At 36.3% G+C, this 21,734-nt stretch overlaps 1 protein-coding gene across 2 annotated transcripts in view; it reads left to right on the forward strand.

Moving 5' to 3' along the window:
- The window catches only part of SLC38A11 (solute carrier family 38 member 11), a 58,139-nt gene that overhangs the window by 32,384 nt on the left and 4,021 nt on the right, over nt 1-21,734 (forward strand). Inside the window, exons 8-11 of one of the 2 annotated variants that reach the window (XM_058715105.1) lie at nt 7,560-7,630; nt 8,312-8,473; nt 11,744-11,856; nt 14,870-15,001. In XM_058715105.1, the coding sequence (XP_058571088.1) occupies nt 7,560-7,630; nt 8,312-8,473; nt 11,744-11,856; nt 14,870-15,001 (478 nt within the window). The remainder of the gene's footprint in view (nt 1-7,559; nt 7,631-8,311; nt 8,474-11,743; nt 11,857-14,869; nt 15,002-21,734) is intronic. The other variant, XM_058715106.1, reaches the window with a different exon arrangement.

Consider the following 21,734-nt stretch of genomic DNA (forward strand, 5'->3'; position numbering starts at 1 on the left):
ATTTCTGCCTGTCATTTATGCATTCAGCAAAAGTTACTGTGTATTCAATATGGTAAAAATTGTGAGAGATCTATTTCCTATTGCTTCCAAAAACTATTACACACACACACACACACACACGCCTCGAGTTTATAATATGTGTAAGGCCATTTCACCTTATTAAAACAAAATGCAGGTCCCCCCACGTAATTCCACAAAGTGAAACTCTTAAGTTTCCTGTTCAGGTAGGTAGCCTCTGACTGTCTCTAAGAAGGTAGTGGTAAGTGTTCAAGAAATAAACTTAAATGTCACTGTACCTCTATTTTCTCAATGCCAATGATAAAATATAACTATATTCTTTTATAATCTTTGTGGTAAAATACAAAAGGAAGAACTTTTAGTAATATGGACAGAATAAACCCTTTCTATAATTTGAAATTGAAATAACAAAAAAATTATAAGAATAATCCTTAATTTGTGAATGTGTTCATGCGTGCATGTATGTGTAGATAGAAGCTTTAAAATACAAAAGGTTAATTTTTAACTGTTTTTTCCTTCTTTTAAGCGATTAGTCTATTATCCAGTGATTAAATAATCAGGCAGTTTGCCTCTCTACTCATCTGAGATGTCACATATCTTCAGGTTTAATGAATGCCCTCTTTTATTCAAACGTTTAATTATCTTCCATTGGTGGTAGTCTCCACACCACGGTAGCAAAATTTATCATATCAACACAGAGCCCCAGCTCAGCTGGGGAGACTGATGGCTGCGCTAAGATATAAACCCTGGAGTAAGGTGAGCAGCTCCACGTACCCTGAGATTGTCTAAAATGGCCTTAGGCAGCTGGAAGGTGCACCAGTTTGACAGATGCAGTTGTGCAGAAAATCAGTATATGGGATAGAATACTGAATATTTACCGTGAATATCCAAAGCATAAATGAGCCTTTTCATCTTTTTCATCATTATCAACCAAATGGCTGCCTATTTGGTAGCGTATGTGTCTATTCTCAAGATTAATCATTCACTTATTTTAAATAAAATAGCTCAACCTCCTCAAGGTCCCTTTATTCTCTGAAGGAATTATGAATACTATGATGAAGATGGCATTTCATGTATTTGCAGGTTCTTACAGCCAAAGACATGCATTGTTACTTTAATGATAACACAAGGAAAGGGAGAAACAGTGGGAAGGAGGTCTTATCCAATACTGATTGTCCACTCTATAACACACTCATTTATTTTCTTATTTAACCCTGTGCCAGATATGTAAATAGAATTATTAATAATGTGGAGAATTATTATTAATAATGTGGAGAATTATTAATAATGTGCAGAGAAAATTGTGACCAGTGTCATTGTAATCTGCCCCAAGGCACTCTGCTAGTATATCATAATGCTAAAATTTAAATCCAAGTTTGTCTGACCTCAAAGCCTGTATTTTTTTCCATTACAGCTTTCTGTATTCCATATGGTTTTTCTCAGCTGTGAGTAAGGTTGTCCTTCATAGAGGAAATTAAGTTCATTGTTGTTTTAGTTGTCCTTTATTAGTATTAACCACAGTTTGGTCTGTAGCCAGAAAATAATCACAGTAAATAAAAGAAGCAGGTAGGAGCCAAATAGAGGTAAAAAGCTAGTCCATTCATCAGCAGGTAACAATTAACACTTACTGAAGAGACGCTATCGACCTCAGTAGACTAATTTCAGAACTGTTGGCTTCCATTGCAAACTCTAGACACACACCAGTGAATGCAGTTGGTTTCAGTTCCTCAGGGAAATAAACTTCAACAGTAGCAATAGAAGAATCTAAACCAAAGACAACTGGAGAGTAGTTCTTATTTGGGGATTTCTTCAGAAGAAGACTTGCCTCCTTTTGTACAAAATAAATATTCTAGAAGAGTTGTATGTTAATTAATATGTTTGAATTTGAATGATCATTTGAAAGCCATTCTCAGTTGACAGGTAATTTATTGTGAATTATACTTTAAAATTCAAGAAAGAAAAAGGAGGGGCGGCTGGGTGGCTCAGTTGGCTGGGCATCCAACTTTGGCTCAGGTCATGATCTACCAGTTCACGAGTTCAAGCCCCGTGTTGGGCTCTGTGCTAACAGCTCAGAGCCTGGAGCCTGTTTCGGATTCTGTGTCTCCCTCTCTCTCTGCCCCTCCCCTGCTCATGCTCTGTCTCTCTCTCTCTCTCTCATTCTCTCTCTCAGAAATAAATAAAGATTAAAAAAAATTTTAATAAAAAAAGGAATCCTGTAATCATTTTGTAATAACAAATTAAATTTCACTTCATTGATTCATATCTCATAGTATTTCAGCATGACTACAATGTACTATATCTTTTCTGCCTTGTCTGTATTCATGATAACAATTTTAATTTGTTTGTTGGGTTTTTCTTTTTTTTTGCTTTTGCTTTTTGCTTTATTTTGAAGACTCTCTGATATCCATGATTCTTTATACGTTAAAAAAGTACTCTTTCTGTTTATTGTTATATTCAATTCTTCCATTCTTCTACTTGCCTTTCAGAAAATTCAAGTGGTAAATAATAGCTGAAATTTACAATGTAAGCTACACTATAGGAAAAAAAATTAAACCTCTTTGGGTAATTTCTTTAATTCTTTTAGACATTAGAAAATAATTACGTCTCTGAACAAAAGTTATCAATATGACTCCTTCTACATCTGTATTGTCCAATATAGTAGCAAATAGCCACATGTAGCTATTCATTTAAATTACATAAAATTAAATAAATTGAAAACTAATTCCTCTATCATACTAGCCATAATTTCAAAGTCTCAATAGCCACATGTGGTTAGTAGTAACCATATTGGACAGCACAGATATAGAACATTTCTGTCATCATGGAAAGCACTATTATATAGTGCTGTTCTAAATTATGATATAGAATATAGACCAAGATGACTTCTTTCATCTTTTTTTTTTTTTCTGCACGATCCCCAGCAATTTAAAACAGTAATTGCTAGCTAGGTAGTGGCCAATAAATACTTGTTGAAAATTGAATGAATTGAATGAGTGACTGGAAAACAGGAAGAATGTAGTTTCAGTTGTAAAATATTTGTGGAAATTTATGGTTAAAAATTAGGTTCAGATCCAAAAAGGTTTTATGCAGTAAATATTGTATAATCATACAAAGTTTGGGAAGCAGGAAATTGGGCTAGATTCTTTTGAAATAATTTTCTATATTTATTGCCAATATTTGCCAGCAATAGACTATCATATTTAAAAGTCAATTCATTTCTCTTTCTCTAGAGATAGCTATTATTAAGTTGGTTTAAATCATTCCTGTTTATGCTTTTATACTTTACTATGCATTTATGTATTGACAATAATATCTAGTATTGATTAGTATGTTTGTAAAAATATATATAAATAACTTCTATGGTAGGGGCGCCTGGGTGGCTCTGTCGGTTAAGCGTCCGACTTCAGCTCAGGTCATGACCTCGCGGTCCGTGAGTTCGAGCCCCACGTCAGGCTCTGTGCTGACAGCTCAGAGCCTGGAGCCTGTTTCAGATTCTGTGTCTCCCTCTCTCTGTCTCAAAAATAAATAAATGTTAAAAAAAATTTTTTTTTAAATAACCAATATGGTAAAAATATTGCACATTCTCTTCTATAATTCATGATTTTTCCTTCAGTATTATTTTTCATATATTTCCATTTTGATACAGTTAGTACTGAGTGACTCTTTTTCATTGTTCTTATAGCACACAATTTTGTTTATGTCATATTTTACTTATGGATTTATTTATCAATTTTATTGCTTGAAATTGAGAGAGTTTCCAAAGTTTGGGTAATATAAACAACGTAGTAGTGAACATCCTTATCCATATTTTTGTGTGTGTGCATGTGTGCACTTTCCTAGCCTAGGTCATATATGTAGAAATGTAATTGTTTGCTCACAAGTTTTGACTGCCTTCAGCTTTACTAGATATTATCAAGCTCTTCTCCAAAGTGTTTTACAATTTACAGTTCTCTCCATAATAATTGCAAGTTGTCCTTTCCCAGCAATTTATCAACATTTCTATGGTTGAATTAAGTGTGAAATGCCTGTTTGTATGGATTTTATTTGAGTTTCTTTGATTATTAAGGAAACTGAGCAACTTGTAGCATAATTATTCTCATTTTCTTTTCTGTCAATTGACTGTTGTTCATTGCTTATTGGAATGTCTTATATACACAACAAATCTTGTTTCCAAGTGTTTAGCTTATCTTTATATTTTAACTTTGTATATGGATTATTTTATTATACAAACATTCTCATGTTTACCAATCTTTACATTGCTTTTATGGGTTTTTTAAAAAATTATTTCCTCCTTGAATGTCATATTTTATTCTTTAAATTTAAATATTAATTTGGGGGAGAACTGACATCTACATGATATTGAGTCCTCTTATTCATATATATGGATACAGTACATCTCTCCATTGATTTGTATCTTTCCTTAAAATTATGTCATGCCATTAAGGTTATGCATATCTTCTAAAATATGTAGTGTTTTTATTGACACTGCCTTTTAAAAAATATTTTACTTATTTATGTACATCAACCCTATTGATTTTTGTGTATCAAGCCTATATCCAGTGACCTTGCTGAATACTCATTAATTTCAACAGGTTGTCAGTAAATTCCCCTGAGTTTTCTGTGTACACAATTCTGTTGGGTACAAATAATTTATCCATTTCCAATGATTACATATCTTATGACTTCTTGTTTTATTGCATTAGCTAGAAATTCTACGAATATAGTCCAGAGGCAGTGATAGTAAAGATCTTTACTTGGTTTTCACCTTTAATTATAGTATTTCTAAATTTTCACTTTTAAGTGTGTCATTTGCTATAGATTTTGGTAGGTATTCCTATCAGGTTAAGGAGGTTCTATTTTATTAATAGTTTGCTTAGCGTATTTTTCAAATGAAATACTGGATTGTAGGCTTTTCTACAGATTCTGAAATGCTCATAAGCTTTCTTCTTCCATTAATTTGTTGATGAGATGAATTAACATTAATAGATTTTTGTTATTGAACAATCCTTGCATTTATTTGAAAAACTCTGCCTACTCAGGATTTTTTCTTATACATTGCTTGTTACATTTGATAATATTTCATTTTGTATTTTAGCATCTCTAGTCTAAAATCAGAACAGTTTATAACTTCATTTTCTCAATCACGATGGGTATCAAGTTTTCAGAAATCTCAAAATATACTGAGAAACTTTCTCTCTCTCTCCCTGCCTCTCACTTGCACGTACATGTGTCTATAGCTGGTTGATTCTGGAACTAATTTCAGGCTCCTTTATAAAAGATTGGAAAGCTATATTTAATGCCTCTTTCTTTCTCTTTACCTAGATTTGGACCCACATGCATTCTATCAGTAACATCTTTTTTTGGTATTTTTCATCTTATGAAATCAACATCACTAAGCTGAATACAAAAAAATCAAAATTATCTCTTTGTACTGTTTCACACTCCATCTTATCTAAGAATATATTCAATGAAACATATGGACCAGGAAAGATTTTAAAAACTTAAGTGGAGGAAGAAGAATGAAAATCAAACTCCTACCTTTTTATTACCAATAAAAGAAATGAAAAGTAGAACAGTACCATAATCTGTACTGAAGGGAAAAATGAGTTGTATTATCCATGTGCAAATACAGCAAGAGAAAGTAGATATTTTAAAACCTATTAAAAAGTTTAAAATCTTCCAAGTTTCTGTAATTTTTGTTGGTTTTAAAAATTTTTAATGTTTATGTATTTTTGAGAGAGATAGAGAGACAGAGCATGAGTGGGGAAGGGGCAGAGAGAGAGAGGGAGACCCAGAATCCAAAGCAGGCTCCAGGCTCCGAGCTGTCGGCACAGAGCCCGACTCCAACTCACGAGCCGCGAGATCATGACCTGAACTGAAGTCGGACGCTTAACCAACTGAGCCACCCAGGCACCCCCAAGTTTCTGTAATTTTTAGTGCTGCTTTTCTACATCATTTCTTAAAGACCATGGACAAACTATGTATTTTTCCATGTTAACGTTGGAATTTGACAGGTACTCTGTTCCCAGTCGATGTTCACTGCAGTAAGAACAGTGGAGGCAGCAGGTGGCAGCAGTTCCCACTCAAAAAACTGGGAATCACGGCAAGCCATGTAACAGCCCGAGGCCTCCCTTGTAGGCTAGCTAGTTCTTTTGTGTAACTGCTCATTTCAAATATGGGGGGGAAATCGATATAATGCATAAATCCCACTAACTTTGACAAAGCAAATGAGACTTTTTTGTGTGTGCCTATTTTACGCAGAGAATGAATAACAAATTTATGAATTAGGTGGGTGTACAGCTACTGCCTTTATGCTTTCTACGACCCTCCTTCCTCTTTTCCCCTCTTCTGTCCTAGTGTATTTTTTTGGGTTGCACTCAAGCCTTTCCTTTGTCAGGGAAGCCGGACATCTTTTAACATTTCCCTACATTTTATTAAATGACAATGAATTACAATAATAATAAGCTGATAATATTAGTGACCACTTATTGAACACTTATTATATGTAAGGCTCTCTTCCAGAAGACTTACATATTTTATCTCATTTAATTCACACAATCATTCAATGGAGTAGTTACTACTATTATTACCCACATTTTATAGATATCAAAGCTGAAATGCAGAAAGGTTAATAACTTGCCTAAGGTCACCCAACTAATAGGTAGAAGGGGCTAGAAGACTAATACCAGCTATCTGACCTTGGAACCTAGGCTCTTCACCATTATTCGGGGATATGTTAACCAGGAGACAAATCTCTACCAATAGACAGACTGACAAATATTTTAATTGCGCTAAAGAATAGGGTAATTTAAAGTTCATATATTCCAAAACGTCTTTGAGAAGTACTTCCACAGGTAAGAATTTGAGGCCACTAACAGTTCAGTATGAAAGGGATGGGCAGCAAATCTCAACTTCTTCATTTACTATCTGTGGAAGCTTGACAAGTTACACCACCACCGAGAGGTTAACTTTCCTAATGTATTAAATGGTGACAGTAACTCTTGAGTGTTATTATGAAGATTGAGATATCATAGGATAGTTCCCAGAATACAGTTGAGTACATCCTCAATTAATATTAGTTCATGTCCACCTTCTTGAGTAAAGTGTAGTGCCAACTATGGATTTCCCTTGGGTAGGATGAGCCTGGAGAATGAGTTAAAGGGGAATGAAGGGAAGTATTCATTAACTGAGGAAGAACATTGCATTATGAATTTTTGTATTTCCCTCAGTGAGTATCTTAAATGATGAGTGCATAACCAATGTATCTTGTTAAGCTGATGACTAAAGTCACAAAATTAAGTAGTCAGTGGATATTTTATGTATGTACAAACAGTCTTTTCAAGCATTTGACATGCATTTTAGAGGACCAAGGTTACCATTACATTCATGTTCCTGAGAAATTATTCACAATTAAGGAAGATTAATAGGAGCCCCTTATTAATTTCTGACTCAGTTTTCATTGTGACAGCATTTTGTGTTCTCTGATATGCTTAGGCTTGTGTTTGTTTGATCATTCATTAAATACCTGATTTATCTTCTAGACCAAAAACAGAAGATGCCTGGGTATTTGCAAAGCCCAACGCCATTCAGGCTGTTGGTGTTATGTCGTTTGGTGAGTATATGGTTTCAAAGGCCCTTTCTCAATATGGAGTCTTCTGTATAATGAAAAAAAAGTTTCGTATTTGTGTCTGGAGAGCAGATGTCCTAAGTTTTAGACTTCCTATTAGCAGCATATGATCTAGTTTGTGCCAACATAAAATTAGGCTCAAACTTTTCTCACTCATCACTAAAGTTTGATTTAATTTGGACAAGTCTCTTCCTCGTGCAGACAACTCATTAAAGTCATCTTGTTTCTTAACTTGAAAATGGAGCAAGTGTTGTTATGTGCTTCTTCAAAACCTTGCACACAAAGTATTACAAATTGGCCAGATGTCTAAAGCTACTCTGTTATATCCCAGACTGGAAAAGAAGCCATGGACTGGAAATATAGTGTTGTTTAGATTTCCCTTAAAACTGGAAGGCCAGTAGGAAATGGAAAATAGGAGAGAAAAGTTGGATAGGCCTGGTTTATATCAAGAGTGACATGAAGAGACTACATAAGCCTAATGTGAGTGAAATTTCTCATTCCTAAAGCCGTTAGAAAGTTATTTTCTGACATAGCTAGTAAATTAATGTATTTGAACTTCAGTAGCATTCCAAAGTCATATACATCTCCGAATTTTCAGAAGAAAAAGAGAACCTTAGTGTTTGTTTTAATGACGCTCGTTTTGTTTTGTTTTGTTTTGTTTTGCAGCATTTATTTGCCACCATAACTGCTTCTTAGTTTATGGTTCTTTGGAAGATCCCACAGTAGCTAAGTGGTCCCGCATCATCCATGTCTCCACCTTGGCTTCTGTATTGATCAGTATTCTCTTTTCTACATGTGGATACTTGACATTTACTGGCTACACCCAAGGTAAAATGAGAGATTCAGTCTCATCATATTTTGCTATTCACATGGAGTGGTTCTGTCACTTCTCATTTTGGGTACAATTATACCTAATGTTCTACTCCGAAGTATCACTAATCTCTTCTACCCATTCTCTCCTCAACCTTCCTGCCTCTGCTGTTTCTGTTTTGTGATTCTCTCCCTTTTAAACTGCTAAACTTATTTCTGTAGTTCATTCTCTCTCTTCTTCCATGCTTTCACTTAAAAGCACTTGAATTCTGGCTTCCCTCCCCACTACCCCCTGCAGCTTCACTTTCAGAAATATCAGTATCTTCCTGATCTTCAAAGTGAATAATCTTCCTGGTTCTGATTCTCATGCACCTCTGTGAGTCACTTAACGGTTCTGAACATCCTGTCTTTTCTCCCATAGGAGAAGGAGCACCATCATATCATCATTCACTCTGTTCATTTTTTTTTTTTTTACTCCCGGAGTGATTGCTCTCTGCTTTTTCCTACCTTCTTTCCCCTTCTCCCCCCACCCCACCCCCTCCATTAACTGACTCAGGCAAGTTGCCTTCTTTTCTCTGAACAAATTCTCTGGAGATTGCCCTTGTTTTAAACTCTAGTCCAGACCTAGCCTTTCATTTCCAGTCTCTTGCCTGCAGGACATACCTATTTAGTTGTCCTGTTCTTACCTTAAACACAGAACATCATCTTTCACACAAAACCAGCCCTCCCCTCCTTCCCTCCTCCCTCAGGGCACCACTCCACACTGAATTTACTTCTCTTTTCCCTGTTCACCCAGGCCCAACAACCGAATGGCTCTCTCTTCTGCTTCCTTTGACCTGTGCGTTCACCCCTCCGTGTAGTGTAATATCCAGGGTAATCTGACAGCCCGCTAAATGCTGTGATTCAAACATGTCACAGCTTTTGCAGGTCTATTATCTCATTTGACCTTGAAACAACCCTATGAAGGTAAGTGGAATAACTAGTTTTACCCCCTGCTTAGAACACAAAGAGGTGAAGGAACTTGCCCAAGCTGGATGGTAACAAAGTAGAAAACAAGTTTCCTGACTCCCAGTCCAATTTTCTTTCCATTCTCTCTTGCTGTCTACCCCATTTTGGTCAAGTGTGACCCATTAAAAGCTGTCTCTTATCCTCCACACCCTCTTCCCTTAGTTGTCAGATGACACTAGGTAGTCTTGAGTGAATGGTCATCGTTTCAAATAGAGGTTACTGGTGACTATGATGATAGGCGGGCATTTTTCAAATAATGAAAAAAAGTAAAAATGCCTTCAAAACAAAGTGGTTAGTATAATTCCAGTGCCATCAAAAATATAATACACACATATGCCATTAGAGTGCAGTAACAAAGTGATCGTGAACATCCTGATAAAAATTGTGTTTCAGAACATTGCCATATATCACTGTTGCTGTATCATTTGCCAAGGTGAATGACCTGTAGGCTCCAGTCTGTACAAAACCTTGGTTTTTTAAATGCCTTCTCTGTAAGACATAAATCCTTTATCTTAGTCACACCTTCCTAATGTTGTTATTAGTGGTAATTGCTTAGATATAATTAAATCTTTATATAACAATGCTGACAGGTTGGTTTGGGTTTGGGTTTTTGTGTTTTTTTAACCTAGCTATAATTCCCGAAAATACACTTAGACTCAAGCTGGAATAAGCTGCCACTGTTCCTTCAGGCTGTTTCATTTGAGGCAAATCTGGTCTTATCTGTGCACGCTGCGTGCTTCCTTTCTTTTCCCTCTTAGTGGATAAATTTCAGCTTGTGAGGCACTAAGGACTGCAGGTTGCTCTGGATGTTCCAGGCACTTTTGAAAAGGGGCAGGGCCCATTTTGTAGAGAAGATTAGTGAACAGGGACTTTTAGTCCTCTTTTCTCAGAATGGTGGAACCTTTTCAGTCAACCTTGAAACAGGCCTCTGCCACAACTGCTCTGTGGTTTAATCCCTTCTGCCCTAAGGGACACTAGACAGGAATGTGCATTTGTTCTAATTGACAGGAGGAGGGGAGAAGAGTCATTAGAGTCTTGGCAGAGCCAAGTCATTTAGCTTTTTAAAGAAAAAAAAAAAAAAGGACAGAAATACAGTTTTCTTTTCTTTTTAAACAGTATGGTAGTGTGTGACTTTGATCTGATATCCTGTTCAGTCTAATTGGAAAACGTGACCAAAATTTTAAAATGTAAGCATGTTATATTTAGGAAATGAACAGGCCCAAATATTGTTTGTTTCAGTTCTGGGAAGCTTTTTGCCGCCATGAGTTCTGGGCCCTTGTTAGATCCCTCCATTTCTTCATAGATGTCTGAGAAAAGACAGTGTCGAAATAGGAATTGGTCCGGGGCGCCTGGGTGGTTCAGTCAGCTAAAGCGTCCAACTTCTGCTCAGGTCACCATCTCACGGTTCATGAGTTCAAGCCCCCGTGTTGGGCTCTGTGCTGACAGCTCCTTCTGTGTCTCCCTCTCTCTCTGCCCCTCCCCCGTGTGCATGCTGTCTGTCTGTCTGTCTGTCTGTCTCTCTCTCTCAAAAAATATATAAACATTAAAAAAATTTTTAAAAAAGAATTGGTTCAAGGTGTACATGGTCCATTGTTTAGTGTGGAACTAATTAAATATAATGCTTTTCCTCAGAAATAACCATATTTCCACAGTTTTAAATCAGTGCTCTTACACCAAGGTTGATCCGATACCATGAAAGGTAAATTCTTGCTGTGACAGGGGGTTTGTGATTGAACCCTATAGTGTGGTCTACAGGAAATTCAGCTCCCCAGATGTACGGGTCTACTCTTCCTTTCAGGATTGCCCTTGATCTAAGAATAACATTTCAAAAGGAAATTTGTTTATTTTAACATACTTTTTTTTTTTTTTTAATAACGAAGTCACTTATTTACCAGAAACAAAGACCAGAAGCAAGTTTATAAAACCAGTGTACAAGAATTTAGGGAGTTGATTCAGGTGTCAGAAGACAATGGATAAAAGTATTTTTCAGATGTTGATACAAATTTAAGGCAGATCTACTAAAAACAAACAATGAGAGTAAGGGAAAAACTACTAGTTATAAAATCATCTTCAAGTTGGCACAGGTACTAGTTTTAATATCAGTCAATAATTATAGAGTTATCGAATGCAAACACGCTATATTTAGACTTGGCAGTCTGTTCCATTGATTAAATGAAGTTTCTGCAGCTCGACTTACATGATAAATACCCATTATCTGATTTGTTAGGTGTTTATCTCAAATATTCAGTTGAAATAAATCTATTTTATATTATTCTCTAGGAGACTTATTCGAAAACTATTGCAGAAACGATGACCTGGTAACATTTGGAAGGTTCTGTTATGGAGTTACTGTCATTTTAACGTACCCAATTGAATGCTTTGTGACTAGAGAGGTAAGCACAATTCCTTTCCAACACTTTATCTAGTTGATCCCTCTACTACATTTAATTCAGGAAGACTTGTAAATAATTTAATTCTGCAAATTTGCAAGTGCACGATGAGGAATAGAAGTTATAAAATTTTCTTTTTCAACCAGTGTAAAGAGAATTTCATACTCAAATGCTTACAAGTTATTTTTTTCTAAAATTGGATTTGAAGATCACGTTTGGTGGTTTAGTTTATATTAGCATAAGTATAAATATTTATACAACTGCATTCCAAAATGAATGCCAGCCTTTAATAGGGCCAAACTAAGTTGTTTTTCCTTAAAAACATTCTTACAGAGAAATTAAGTACTGAGATTTAAAACATGTTTTACAGAATTGTCCTTTTGCTAAGATTGTTTTAGAAGTCAACATGTATTCAGGCACCTTGGAACAGATTTTGATCAGTTGTGTTATTTTTAAAAAATGAAAATATCTTACTGTACATGGAAAACCAAAATCAATTTAAGCCATTAGTTTTACAGATATATTTCATTTATATATTTATCCAAGTATATTTATCTCTATTTTACACCATGTAAAATGATAGAGATGGTATATTACATATATATGTTTTTGTGATGTATTTGTACTATATATATATATATATATATATATAACACATATATATATATATACACACATATATATATACACACATATATATACACACATATATATATACACACATATATATACACACATATATATATACACACACATATATATATACACACACATATATATATATACACATATATATATATACACATATATATATATATATATATATATATATATATATATATATGTGGATTTGTGAAGGATGATTAAGTGAAAAAAGAACTCACTCTTTTTGTGTAAACTTGGATAACATGGCTTGTTGGGAATCCCTTATACAGTCAGCGAAAAATCCACTGTACGAGTCAGCAGAAAAACATGATCCTGTTTCACAGTGGTTCTTTCAGCAATCACACTGAAAAGGGCTTAGTTTTAGGATCTATTCCTAGAGGCTGTTTACACAGTGCACCATGTGAATGGGTCTAATGTGTGAAGTGAAATGCCTAAACGCCACAGAGCTTTAAATACACTAACTGATCGGCTGGCTTCTAGAGGAAGACCAGTGCCTACCTTACGCCTTTTCTGGGGTAAGGAACTGCTCAGGGAAATGGAATAGGGAAATATTAAGCACTATGTATGTCCTTTACAATTAGCACTTGTCCTCACTTACAAATGTGTAAATCACAGGCCCGTTCTCCAACTTGAATATAAGAGAGAAGTATACTGAACTTTACTTTTATGAAGACTTTTTAAAATCTAAGAGCCTGTAAAGTATTTGCTGTTGTTGGATGCAGGAAATGGTTTTATTTTAGCTTCTGCCCAGTACTTTGGGTTCAAATCTGATCTCTGGATCAGCAGTAACAGATGGTACATTCTCGTGTGGTTTCTGGTGAACTGCTTATGGACCATCTGAGTCACTCCACCTGCACAGCTTATGTCTTCAGTACTTGGAACTTGTGTTTCCTCTCTAGCTGCCATGACAGGAAGACAGAACTAAATCAAGATCTCTGCCATGGTAGCAAAAACGAGGCAGAGGAACCTCAGATATACTTCATTCATTCACTTCCTTTTTCTCTCTCCTCTGTCTACACACACACACACACACACACACACACACACAGTCAAAGCCATTTCTATTCATAGGTTAAGTAGCCAGCCACATAAAAGGATGCCAGAAAGCCTGCCCAGACCCCTAATGAATGTCTCTCACTAGCCTGCTGCACTTTCTACTCTTAGAATTTTGTCAGAGGCATCTACAAGAATGAATTTTAAATATTTGGAAAAACATTACCAATTGTAAAACCATGAATAAGTAAAAGTTATTAGTATCCCCATTAATTATTAGCAGAGTATGGCAGTATCCAGTCTGTGGGGAATGCTACTTATCTAGGAATATTACTTAGTACAGCTTGGAGGGTTGGCTTCATTAAGACTTTCTAGGGGCGCCTGGGTGGCTCAGTCGGTTACACATCCGACTTTGGCTCAGGTCATGATCTCACAGTGCGTAAGTTCGAGCCCCGCGTCGGGCTTGTGCTGACAGCTCAGAGCCTGGAGCCTGCTTCAGATTCTGTGTCTCCTTCTCTCTCTCTCTCCCCTTCCTCCGCTCATGCTCTGTCTCTCTTGTCTCAAAAACAAATAAACATTTAAAAAATTTAAAAAAAAAGAATTTCTAGCATCTGACCTTCTACCATTTTCAACTCTTGTCTCAGAGGTTCCCTTGCACAGAGTCAACCCTGTTCAGACTGTCTCCTCCTTGTCTCCCATAGGTATCTTTCCTGTTCTTCTTACCTCTTTTGCTCTTTTCACATTGTTGCCTCAGTCTGTAATTCTGCTCTAAATCCTACCCGTGTTTCAAACCCTATCTCAAGCCAAGGTCAGACAGGCATATTTCAGAATTGCTGTAGAGCCAATTACTCTCTAAGAAAGATGGATCTAAGTAACTAAAGCTCTTTCTGTTCTAAATTCTATTTGATTATTTTATCCAGTCATAAATTGATCACTATTTGCTTTTTTAGATGGGTTGAATCTCTACAATCTACTTTCATTCAAATAATCTAAATAGCATCTGTAGTTTCTATTAGTGGCAGCCTTATTGAACTCATACTTTTTAAGGTAACTTCCCAACATCATTCTTACACTTAAGAAATAGTTTTTTTTCATACATTATTATACCATGTTCTGAGGCTGTAAGATAACCTACTGCCTATATAATAATTCAACAAAGAATATTTGTTGTTGAAATGTGTATGCATATGTGTGCAAGTACTTCAAAAATATAGGATGTTCATATGGCTTAAGATTTGATTGATTGCCTTACTGGTAGTGTTTTATATAGTCCTAAATGCTATAATATGATATACTTACTTAATAAGTCCTCCATGCCTCTGAGAATCCCTCTCTAAATAATGTGTTTATTTGGCAGGTAGTTGCCAATGTGTTTTTTGGTGGGAATCTTTCATTGGTCTTCCACATTATTGTAACAGTGGTTATTATTACCATAGCCATGCTTGTGTCATTGCTGATTGATTGCCTTGGAATAGTTTTAGAGCTCAATGTAAGTACAATTAAAATTTACACCTTCTATCCTAACAATAAAAATCTCTTTAAAAAGAATGTTTACATTTAACAAAGTTCTATTTTCCTTAACAAAGGTTGCGCTTTCTGAAATGGAATGAAAATGTGTTCATTATGTTATAATAAATATTAGAGTGATGATATTGTCTACTTTATATAACTATATACTTTTTTAAATGTTTACTGATTTTTTTTATTTTCAGAGGGAGAGAGTGGGGAAGGGGCAGAGAAAGAGGGAGAGAGAGAATCCCTAGGAGGCTCCATGCTGCCAGCACAGAGCCTGATGTGGGGCTTGAACTCACAAACTATGAAATCACAACCTGAGCTGAAATCAAGAATCAGATGCTTAACCGATTGAGCCATCCATGCACCCCTATAGGACTATATACTTTTCTTTTTTTTTTTCTTTAAATTTTTTTTTTAACGTTTATTTATTTTTGAGACAGAGAGAGACAGAGCATGAACGGGGGAGGGGCAGAGAGAGAGGGAGACAGAATTGGAAGCAGGCTCCAGGCTCCGAGCCATCAGCCCAGAGCCCGATGCGGGGCTCGAACTCACGAACTCACAGACTCACAGACCGTGAGATCGTGACCTGAGCTGAAGTCGGACGCTTAACCGACTGAGCCACCCAGGCGCCCCGGACTATATACTTTTCGAGCAGTGGTTCTCCAGTGGGGGAAATTTTTCCTCACTCAGCAAACATTTTTGGTTGTCACAGTTGGGTATGTGGGTACCACTGGCATCTATTGGGCAAGGTCTAGGGATGCTGCCAAAGACTCCACAATGCACAGGACGGCCCCCATCATAAAGAATTACCCAATCCAAAGTGTCAGTTGTGCTGAGGTTGAGACACCCTGGTTTGGAGCACTTTTTCATATTTTATTTTCTTTTTTTTTTAATGTCTATTTATTTACTTTGAGAGAGAGAGGGAGGGAGAGAGAACGAGTGGGGCAGAGAGAGAGAGAGAGAGAGAGAAAGAATCCCAAGCAGTCTCCACACGGAGCCTGACACAGGGCTCAATCCCATGGCAGTGAGATCATGACCTGAGCCAATATCACGAATCAGATGCTTAACCCACTGAGCCACCCACGCACCCCTCATATTTAATTTTCTGTAATAAATAAACATTACTAGGGGGCCTGGGTGGCTCAGTCGGTTGAGCATCTGACTTTGGTTCAGGTCATGATCTCATGGTTTGTGAATTTGAGCCCCACATAGAGCTCTGCACTGAAAATGCAGAGCCTGCTTGGGATTCTCTCTCTCCTGCTCACTCTCTACCCCTTGCTTGCTCTCTCGCATCCTCTCTCTCTCTCTCTCACAAAAATAAATACACATTTAAAAAATATTACTAAAAATAACTATATATTACGTGGATCTGGAAGTTCCCTTGTTAAGTAAGAGTAGGTCTAGAGAGATTCATTAAATATGTGTGAATGAAGAGTTATATCCCACATTGACTTACCACAGCCCAAGTTCTTTTTCTATAACATATTTTTTTTCCTTCTCTAGACCTTTCCCTTGTAATCTGTACTGCCATCTCCCAAATCTAGGTGCTTGTGATACCACATCTGAATTAATACTGGTTTTTTGCTTCAACTAGCACATATTTAAGTTCTGCTTCCAGTGTATCATAATAATGCTTAAAAATGTCTACTTTCCTACCAGAGCAGGCATAAATTCTGTTGCCTCTATAATCTGACCCCATGCCTTCTGTGGAAAGCTATTTACCATTTACTTCCCCAAATCTACCCTTAGCTCTAGTCAATCTTATTTTGGGCCTCTGAGTAAGCCATATTAATTCTTTCTTTCATCCTTTGGCTTATATATATTCTTTCCTATAATTATTATTTTCCTTTCATTTCCATCCAAATCTCACAAAGATTTAAGATCTAGTGCAACTTCTAATTCATGTATTTGTTGATCAAATATATATTATTCCTATATAATTGAAATACAGTGATGGGAGGAAATCAGAAAGGATCCATGCTTTCACAGAGCATACAATCTCACAATTAAACATGAAAAATTCAGCTACTATATAAGTCATGAAGAAGAGAAATGAAAGTAGATGGATTCCCAGAAAACATTTATAAGAAAAGATTGACAGGATTTGGTGACAAAGAGGGATAGAGGGACACATCGAGAATGACTCCTTGGTTCTACTTTGTGGAGCTGGGACAATGATGCCACCTGATGTGAAGTGAATCGAAATGGATCTACCACTTTAGAGTCATTAATCTTCCTCTTCTACAATCCTTATGGAATTTCTGCTCAGAATCCCACCACTTGGCATTTATTAATTATGCACCACAAGGAGGGCGGACTTTTACAGATGGAATCCCAAGTCATTATTTACTCACTCTATTGAGAGTTGAGGGATAGATGAAGGCATTATTGTCTGTGCAAGACACTGTTCCCTCCAAATGCCATTTGGATTTGAAGTTCCAGACAAAAGCAGTGGAGAATTCAGTTAGAAATACACTACTAGGGATGTTCTTATAGCAGAATATATGAAAAGTAAGGAGTAGACAGCTTCTCAAAACCACAGGATCCTCGGGAATGATCTATCCCACCATCAATGGAAAGAAAGCTCATAGGAGAGATACACAAATATTAAAGGTAACTTTCACCTACTTCCCAATTTTGCATAAACCAAAGACTATTAGGTTCATTCAAAATCATTTTATGTTCCAACCTTGATCTATGATCTATGTAAGTGGATGACTACTACCTTAATGCACTAACTTGATTTGTGTATTGTTATCATGTATCGTGTGTTGTTTAAACTGTCTGTAAGCTTGCCTTCCCTACCAGAGAGTAAGTTCTTTGAAGACAAGAATGATACTTAGCTATTTCATCCATCCTCCACAGTATATGGCATAGTACTAAGAACACAGTGCTCAAATTACTGCATGGGCTATTGCCCCTTGGGATCACAGATCAGGAACTATTTCTACAATCGTTCCTGAACATAAGGAGTATTCATCGGCATAGCACCAGGATACTAAGTGTTACCAAAAAATGATGGTATTGGCAGTGACATTAATCTTTCATCTGTGATGAGGATATGATCAACATAATGATCCCCAGGTCTGTTATTTCTTACTTTGTTAGATGTCTCATTTGAATTCATATTTGGTTGTGTGTGGGCTTTTTTAATATTGTAGGATTTTGGTATGAAAAATATGTTTATCAACTGCCTGATCACTTAGTACATGTTGATAGCCTAACTGTTCCCTTTAAGTTAAGCAAGCATATACACATTACTGATTTTTTAGCAATGATCTATTTTTGTAAATTTGACCATAACTTTCTGTTAATTGCTTATCTCCATGATACTTGCACAATAAATTTGTAAGCACTTAATTACATTAAAGAGTACCTATTGTACTTATGTTGAAAATTATTTGCAGTTAAGGCAGCATTCTAGTATTGTAGAATAATCAGAGAAGAATATTGGGTGAATGTCTATTATAAGGTCAATATCTGAGCTGTTTTTAGAAAACGTTTTACAGATTTAAAGCATGATTCTAGATCTTTAGCTTTTTAAAAACCTGGACATATAGTTATTCATAAAAAGACAATTAAAGAAGAGTGCTAAGTTGTCTGTTATGATGTGCTAACCCAAGACAATTACACTAGTTTTAAAGAAATGAACCCACAACTATATGGTCAATTAATCTTTGACAAATCAGGAAAGAATATCCAATGGGAAAAAGACAGTCTCTTCAACCAATGCGGTTGGGAAAACTGGACAGCAACATGCAGAAGAATGAAACTGGACCACTTTCTTACACCAAACAAAAAAATAAGTTCATATTGGATTAAAGACCTAAATGTGAGAGTTGAAACCATAAAAATCCTAGAGGAGAACACAGGTAGTAACCTATTTGATATTTCCCATAGCAACTTCTTTCTAAATATGTCTCCTGAGGCAAGGGAAACAAAAACAAAAATAAACTGTTGGGACTACGTCAAAATAAAATGCTTCTGCACAGCGAAGGGAACAATCAACGGAACTATAAGGCAGCCTACAGAATGGGAGAAGATATTTGCAAATGGCATATCTGATAAAGGGTTCATATCCAACATATATAAAGAACTTACAAAACTCAACACCCCCAAAAATGAATAACACTATTAAAAAACGGGCAGAAGACATATAAATGATGGCCAACAGACACCTGAAAAGATGCTCATCACACATCATCAGGAAAATACAAATCAAAACTACAAGGAGATACCACCTCACACCTGTCAGAATGGCTAAAATTAACAACACAGGAAATAGCAGGTGTTGGCGAGAATGTGGAGAAAGGGTAACCCTCTTGCACTGTTGGTGGAAACTGGTGCAGCCTCTCTAGAAAATAATATGGAGGTTCCTCAAAACATAAAAAATACAACTACCCTATGATCCAGCAATTACACTACTAGGTATTTACCTAAAGAATATAAAAACACTAATTCAAAGGGATTCATGCACCCCAATGTTTATAGCAGCATTACCTACAATAGCCAAATTATGGAAACAGCCCAAGTGTCCATCGACTGATGAATGGATAAAGAAGATGTGATATGCATATACGATGGAGTATTATGTATCCATAAAAAAGAATGAAATCTTGCCATTAGCAATGACATGGATGCAGCTAGAGAATAGAATGCTAAGTGAAATAAGTCAGAGAAAGACAAATACCATCTGATTTCACTCATATGTGGAATTTAAGAAACAGAACAAGCAAAGAGGAAAAAAGAGGGAGACAAACCAAGAAACAGACTTAACTATAGAGGACACACTGATGGTCACCATAGGGGAGGCGGGCAGGGAATTGGGTTAAATAGGTTATGGAGATTAAGGAGGGCACTTACTGTAATGATCACCTGTGATGTATGGAAGTGTTGAATCACTATATCGTATACGTGAAACTAATATCACACTCTGTTAACTAATTGAAATTTAAATAAAAACTTTAAAAAAGGAAAGCTGAGATGGGCAAAAAAAAAAATAAAGCATTTTGTGAGAATGTAATAAAATTGAGGATCTCCATTCTTTTGTAGATCACCTGAGCATATGTTTTTTCAATCGACAGAAGTCTTTTGGCATGCAGAACATGTGCAGGTCTTTACTCAACTCCCTTCTGTGTGGACATTTGTCATGTTTAATAGAGTCAGATGAGGTGTTATTTCTCTCAATAACTAATGTAGGCTGGACCATGCAACACTTTGGAAGTACCTCAAGTATGCTGTGTTCCACTTCCGAATGACAGTGTGAGCTAATATGTACTGATTATTTACTCCGTACAAAGTGTTTTGCATGCATTATCTTCCTTGATCTGTATTAGTTTTACAGATGAAGAAACTGAGGCACAGAGTGATTAAATAGAGTAATTAAATAGTTCAGGGGTGCCTGGATGGCTCAGTCGGTTAGGCGTCTGACTTTGGCTCAGGTCATGATCTCGCAGTCCGTGAGTTCGAGCCCTGCATTGGGATCTGTGCCGACAGCTTGGAGCCTGGAGCCTGCTTCAGATTCTGTGTCTCCCTCTCTCTCTCTGCCCCTCCTCTGCTCATGCTCTGTCTCTCTCTCTCTCTCTCTGTCAAAAAATAAACATGAAAAAAAATTTTTTTTAATAGTTCACACTAGTTGTAAGTGCAGAATCTAAATTTGAACACAGGCTTTCAGACTCTGTAGTCCACATTTTTTTAAAAAACTTCCTTTAAATTACGTAAAATCAGTAAGTTCATTTCTCTGTCCACTTTCTTTTTAATTTTTTTTAAAAAAATTAAATGTTTGTTTATATTTGAGAGAGAGAGACACACAGAGTATGAGCAGGGGAAGGAAGGGCAGAGAGAGAGGGAGAGACAGAATCTGAAGCAGGCTCTGGGCTCTGTGCTGACAGCTCAGAGCCCGATGCAGGGCTCGAACCCACTATCTGTGAGATCATGACCTGAGCCGAAGTCAGACGCTCAACCGACTGAGCCACCCAGGCACCCCACTCTATCCATTTTTTAAGTTAAAAATCGATGCACTGAATTTACCTATAAGTGAGGTTAAGAGTAATCCATAATATATATATATGGTTAGACTTTAATAATGGGTTAAAATAAATACCAGATGAAATAAAATGGGACTGAAATTTTTCATCTAAATTGATGTTTCACTAATATCTTTTATCTTAGTTAATAATTGTACTTTAAGAATTCTACTGTGGCTTCTGAATCATCACTAAGTAAACTAATGATCTTCACTGATGAGATAATGTAATAGAATCAAACCTTCGGTTTGCAAATTTAGGGAAATGCTGTTTCTGTAACTAAAACAATAGAGGATAAATTATTTGGGGGTATATTAGTTATTTAATAAAAAGCAAAACCCTATTTAGAGCTTAGCTTCCCTTTTATTACATTGTTTTTATGGCAGTAGACAATAATGACGTATTTTCCAAAGGAAATGCACCCTCAATTTTAAAGGATTCATTTTAGAAGCAAATAAAATAAATGTAAGTCCCATTCTTGGTAATAAAAATCCAGCTTCTTGGCACTGATGTTGCTATTAGAGAAAAGAGGTATCTGCAGTAATTGGGCCCTATGGGTTTCTACTTGCAGCAGTACAAAGAGAAAAGATGAAGCAGCTGGGGCCTGTGGCCAGAGTAACCAGCCCAACAAGCATTGTGTACAGCTTAAAGTAGAAGGAAGCAAGCAAGCCAATTACCCAG

This window comes from Neofelis nebulosa, chromosome 2 (genome assembly GCF_028018385.1).
Source record: "Neofelis nebulosa isolate mNeoNeb1 chromosome 2, mNeoNeb1.pri, whole genome shotgun sequence".
In the NCBI taxonomy this organism is placed as follows: domain Eukaryota; kingdom Metazoa; phylum Chordata; class Mammalia; order Carnivora; family Felidae; genus Neofelis; species Neofelis nebulosa.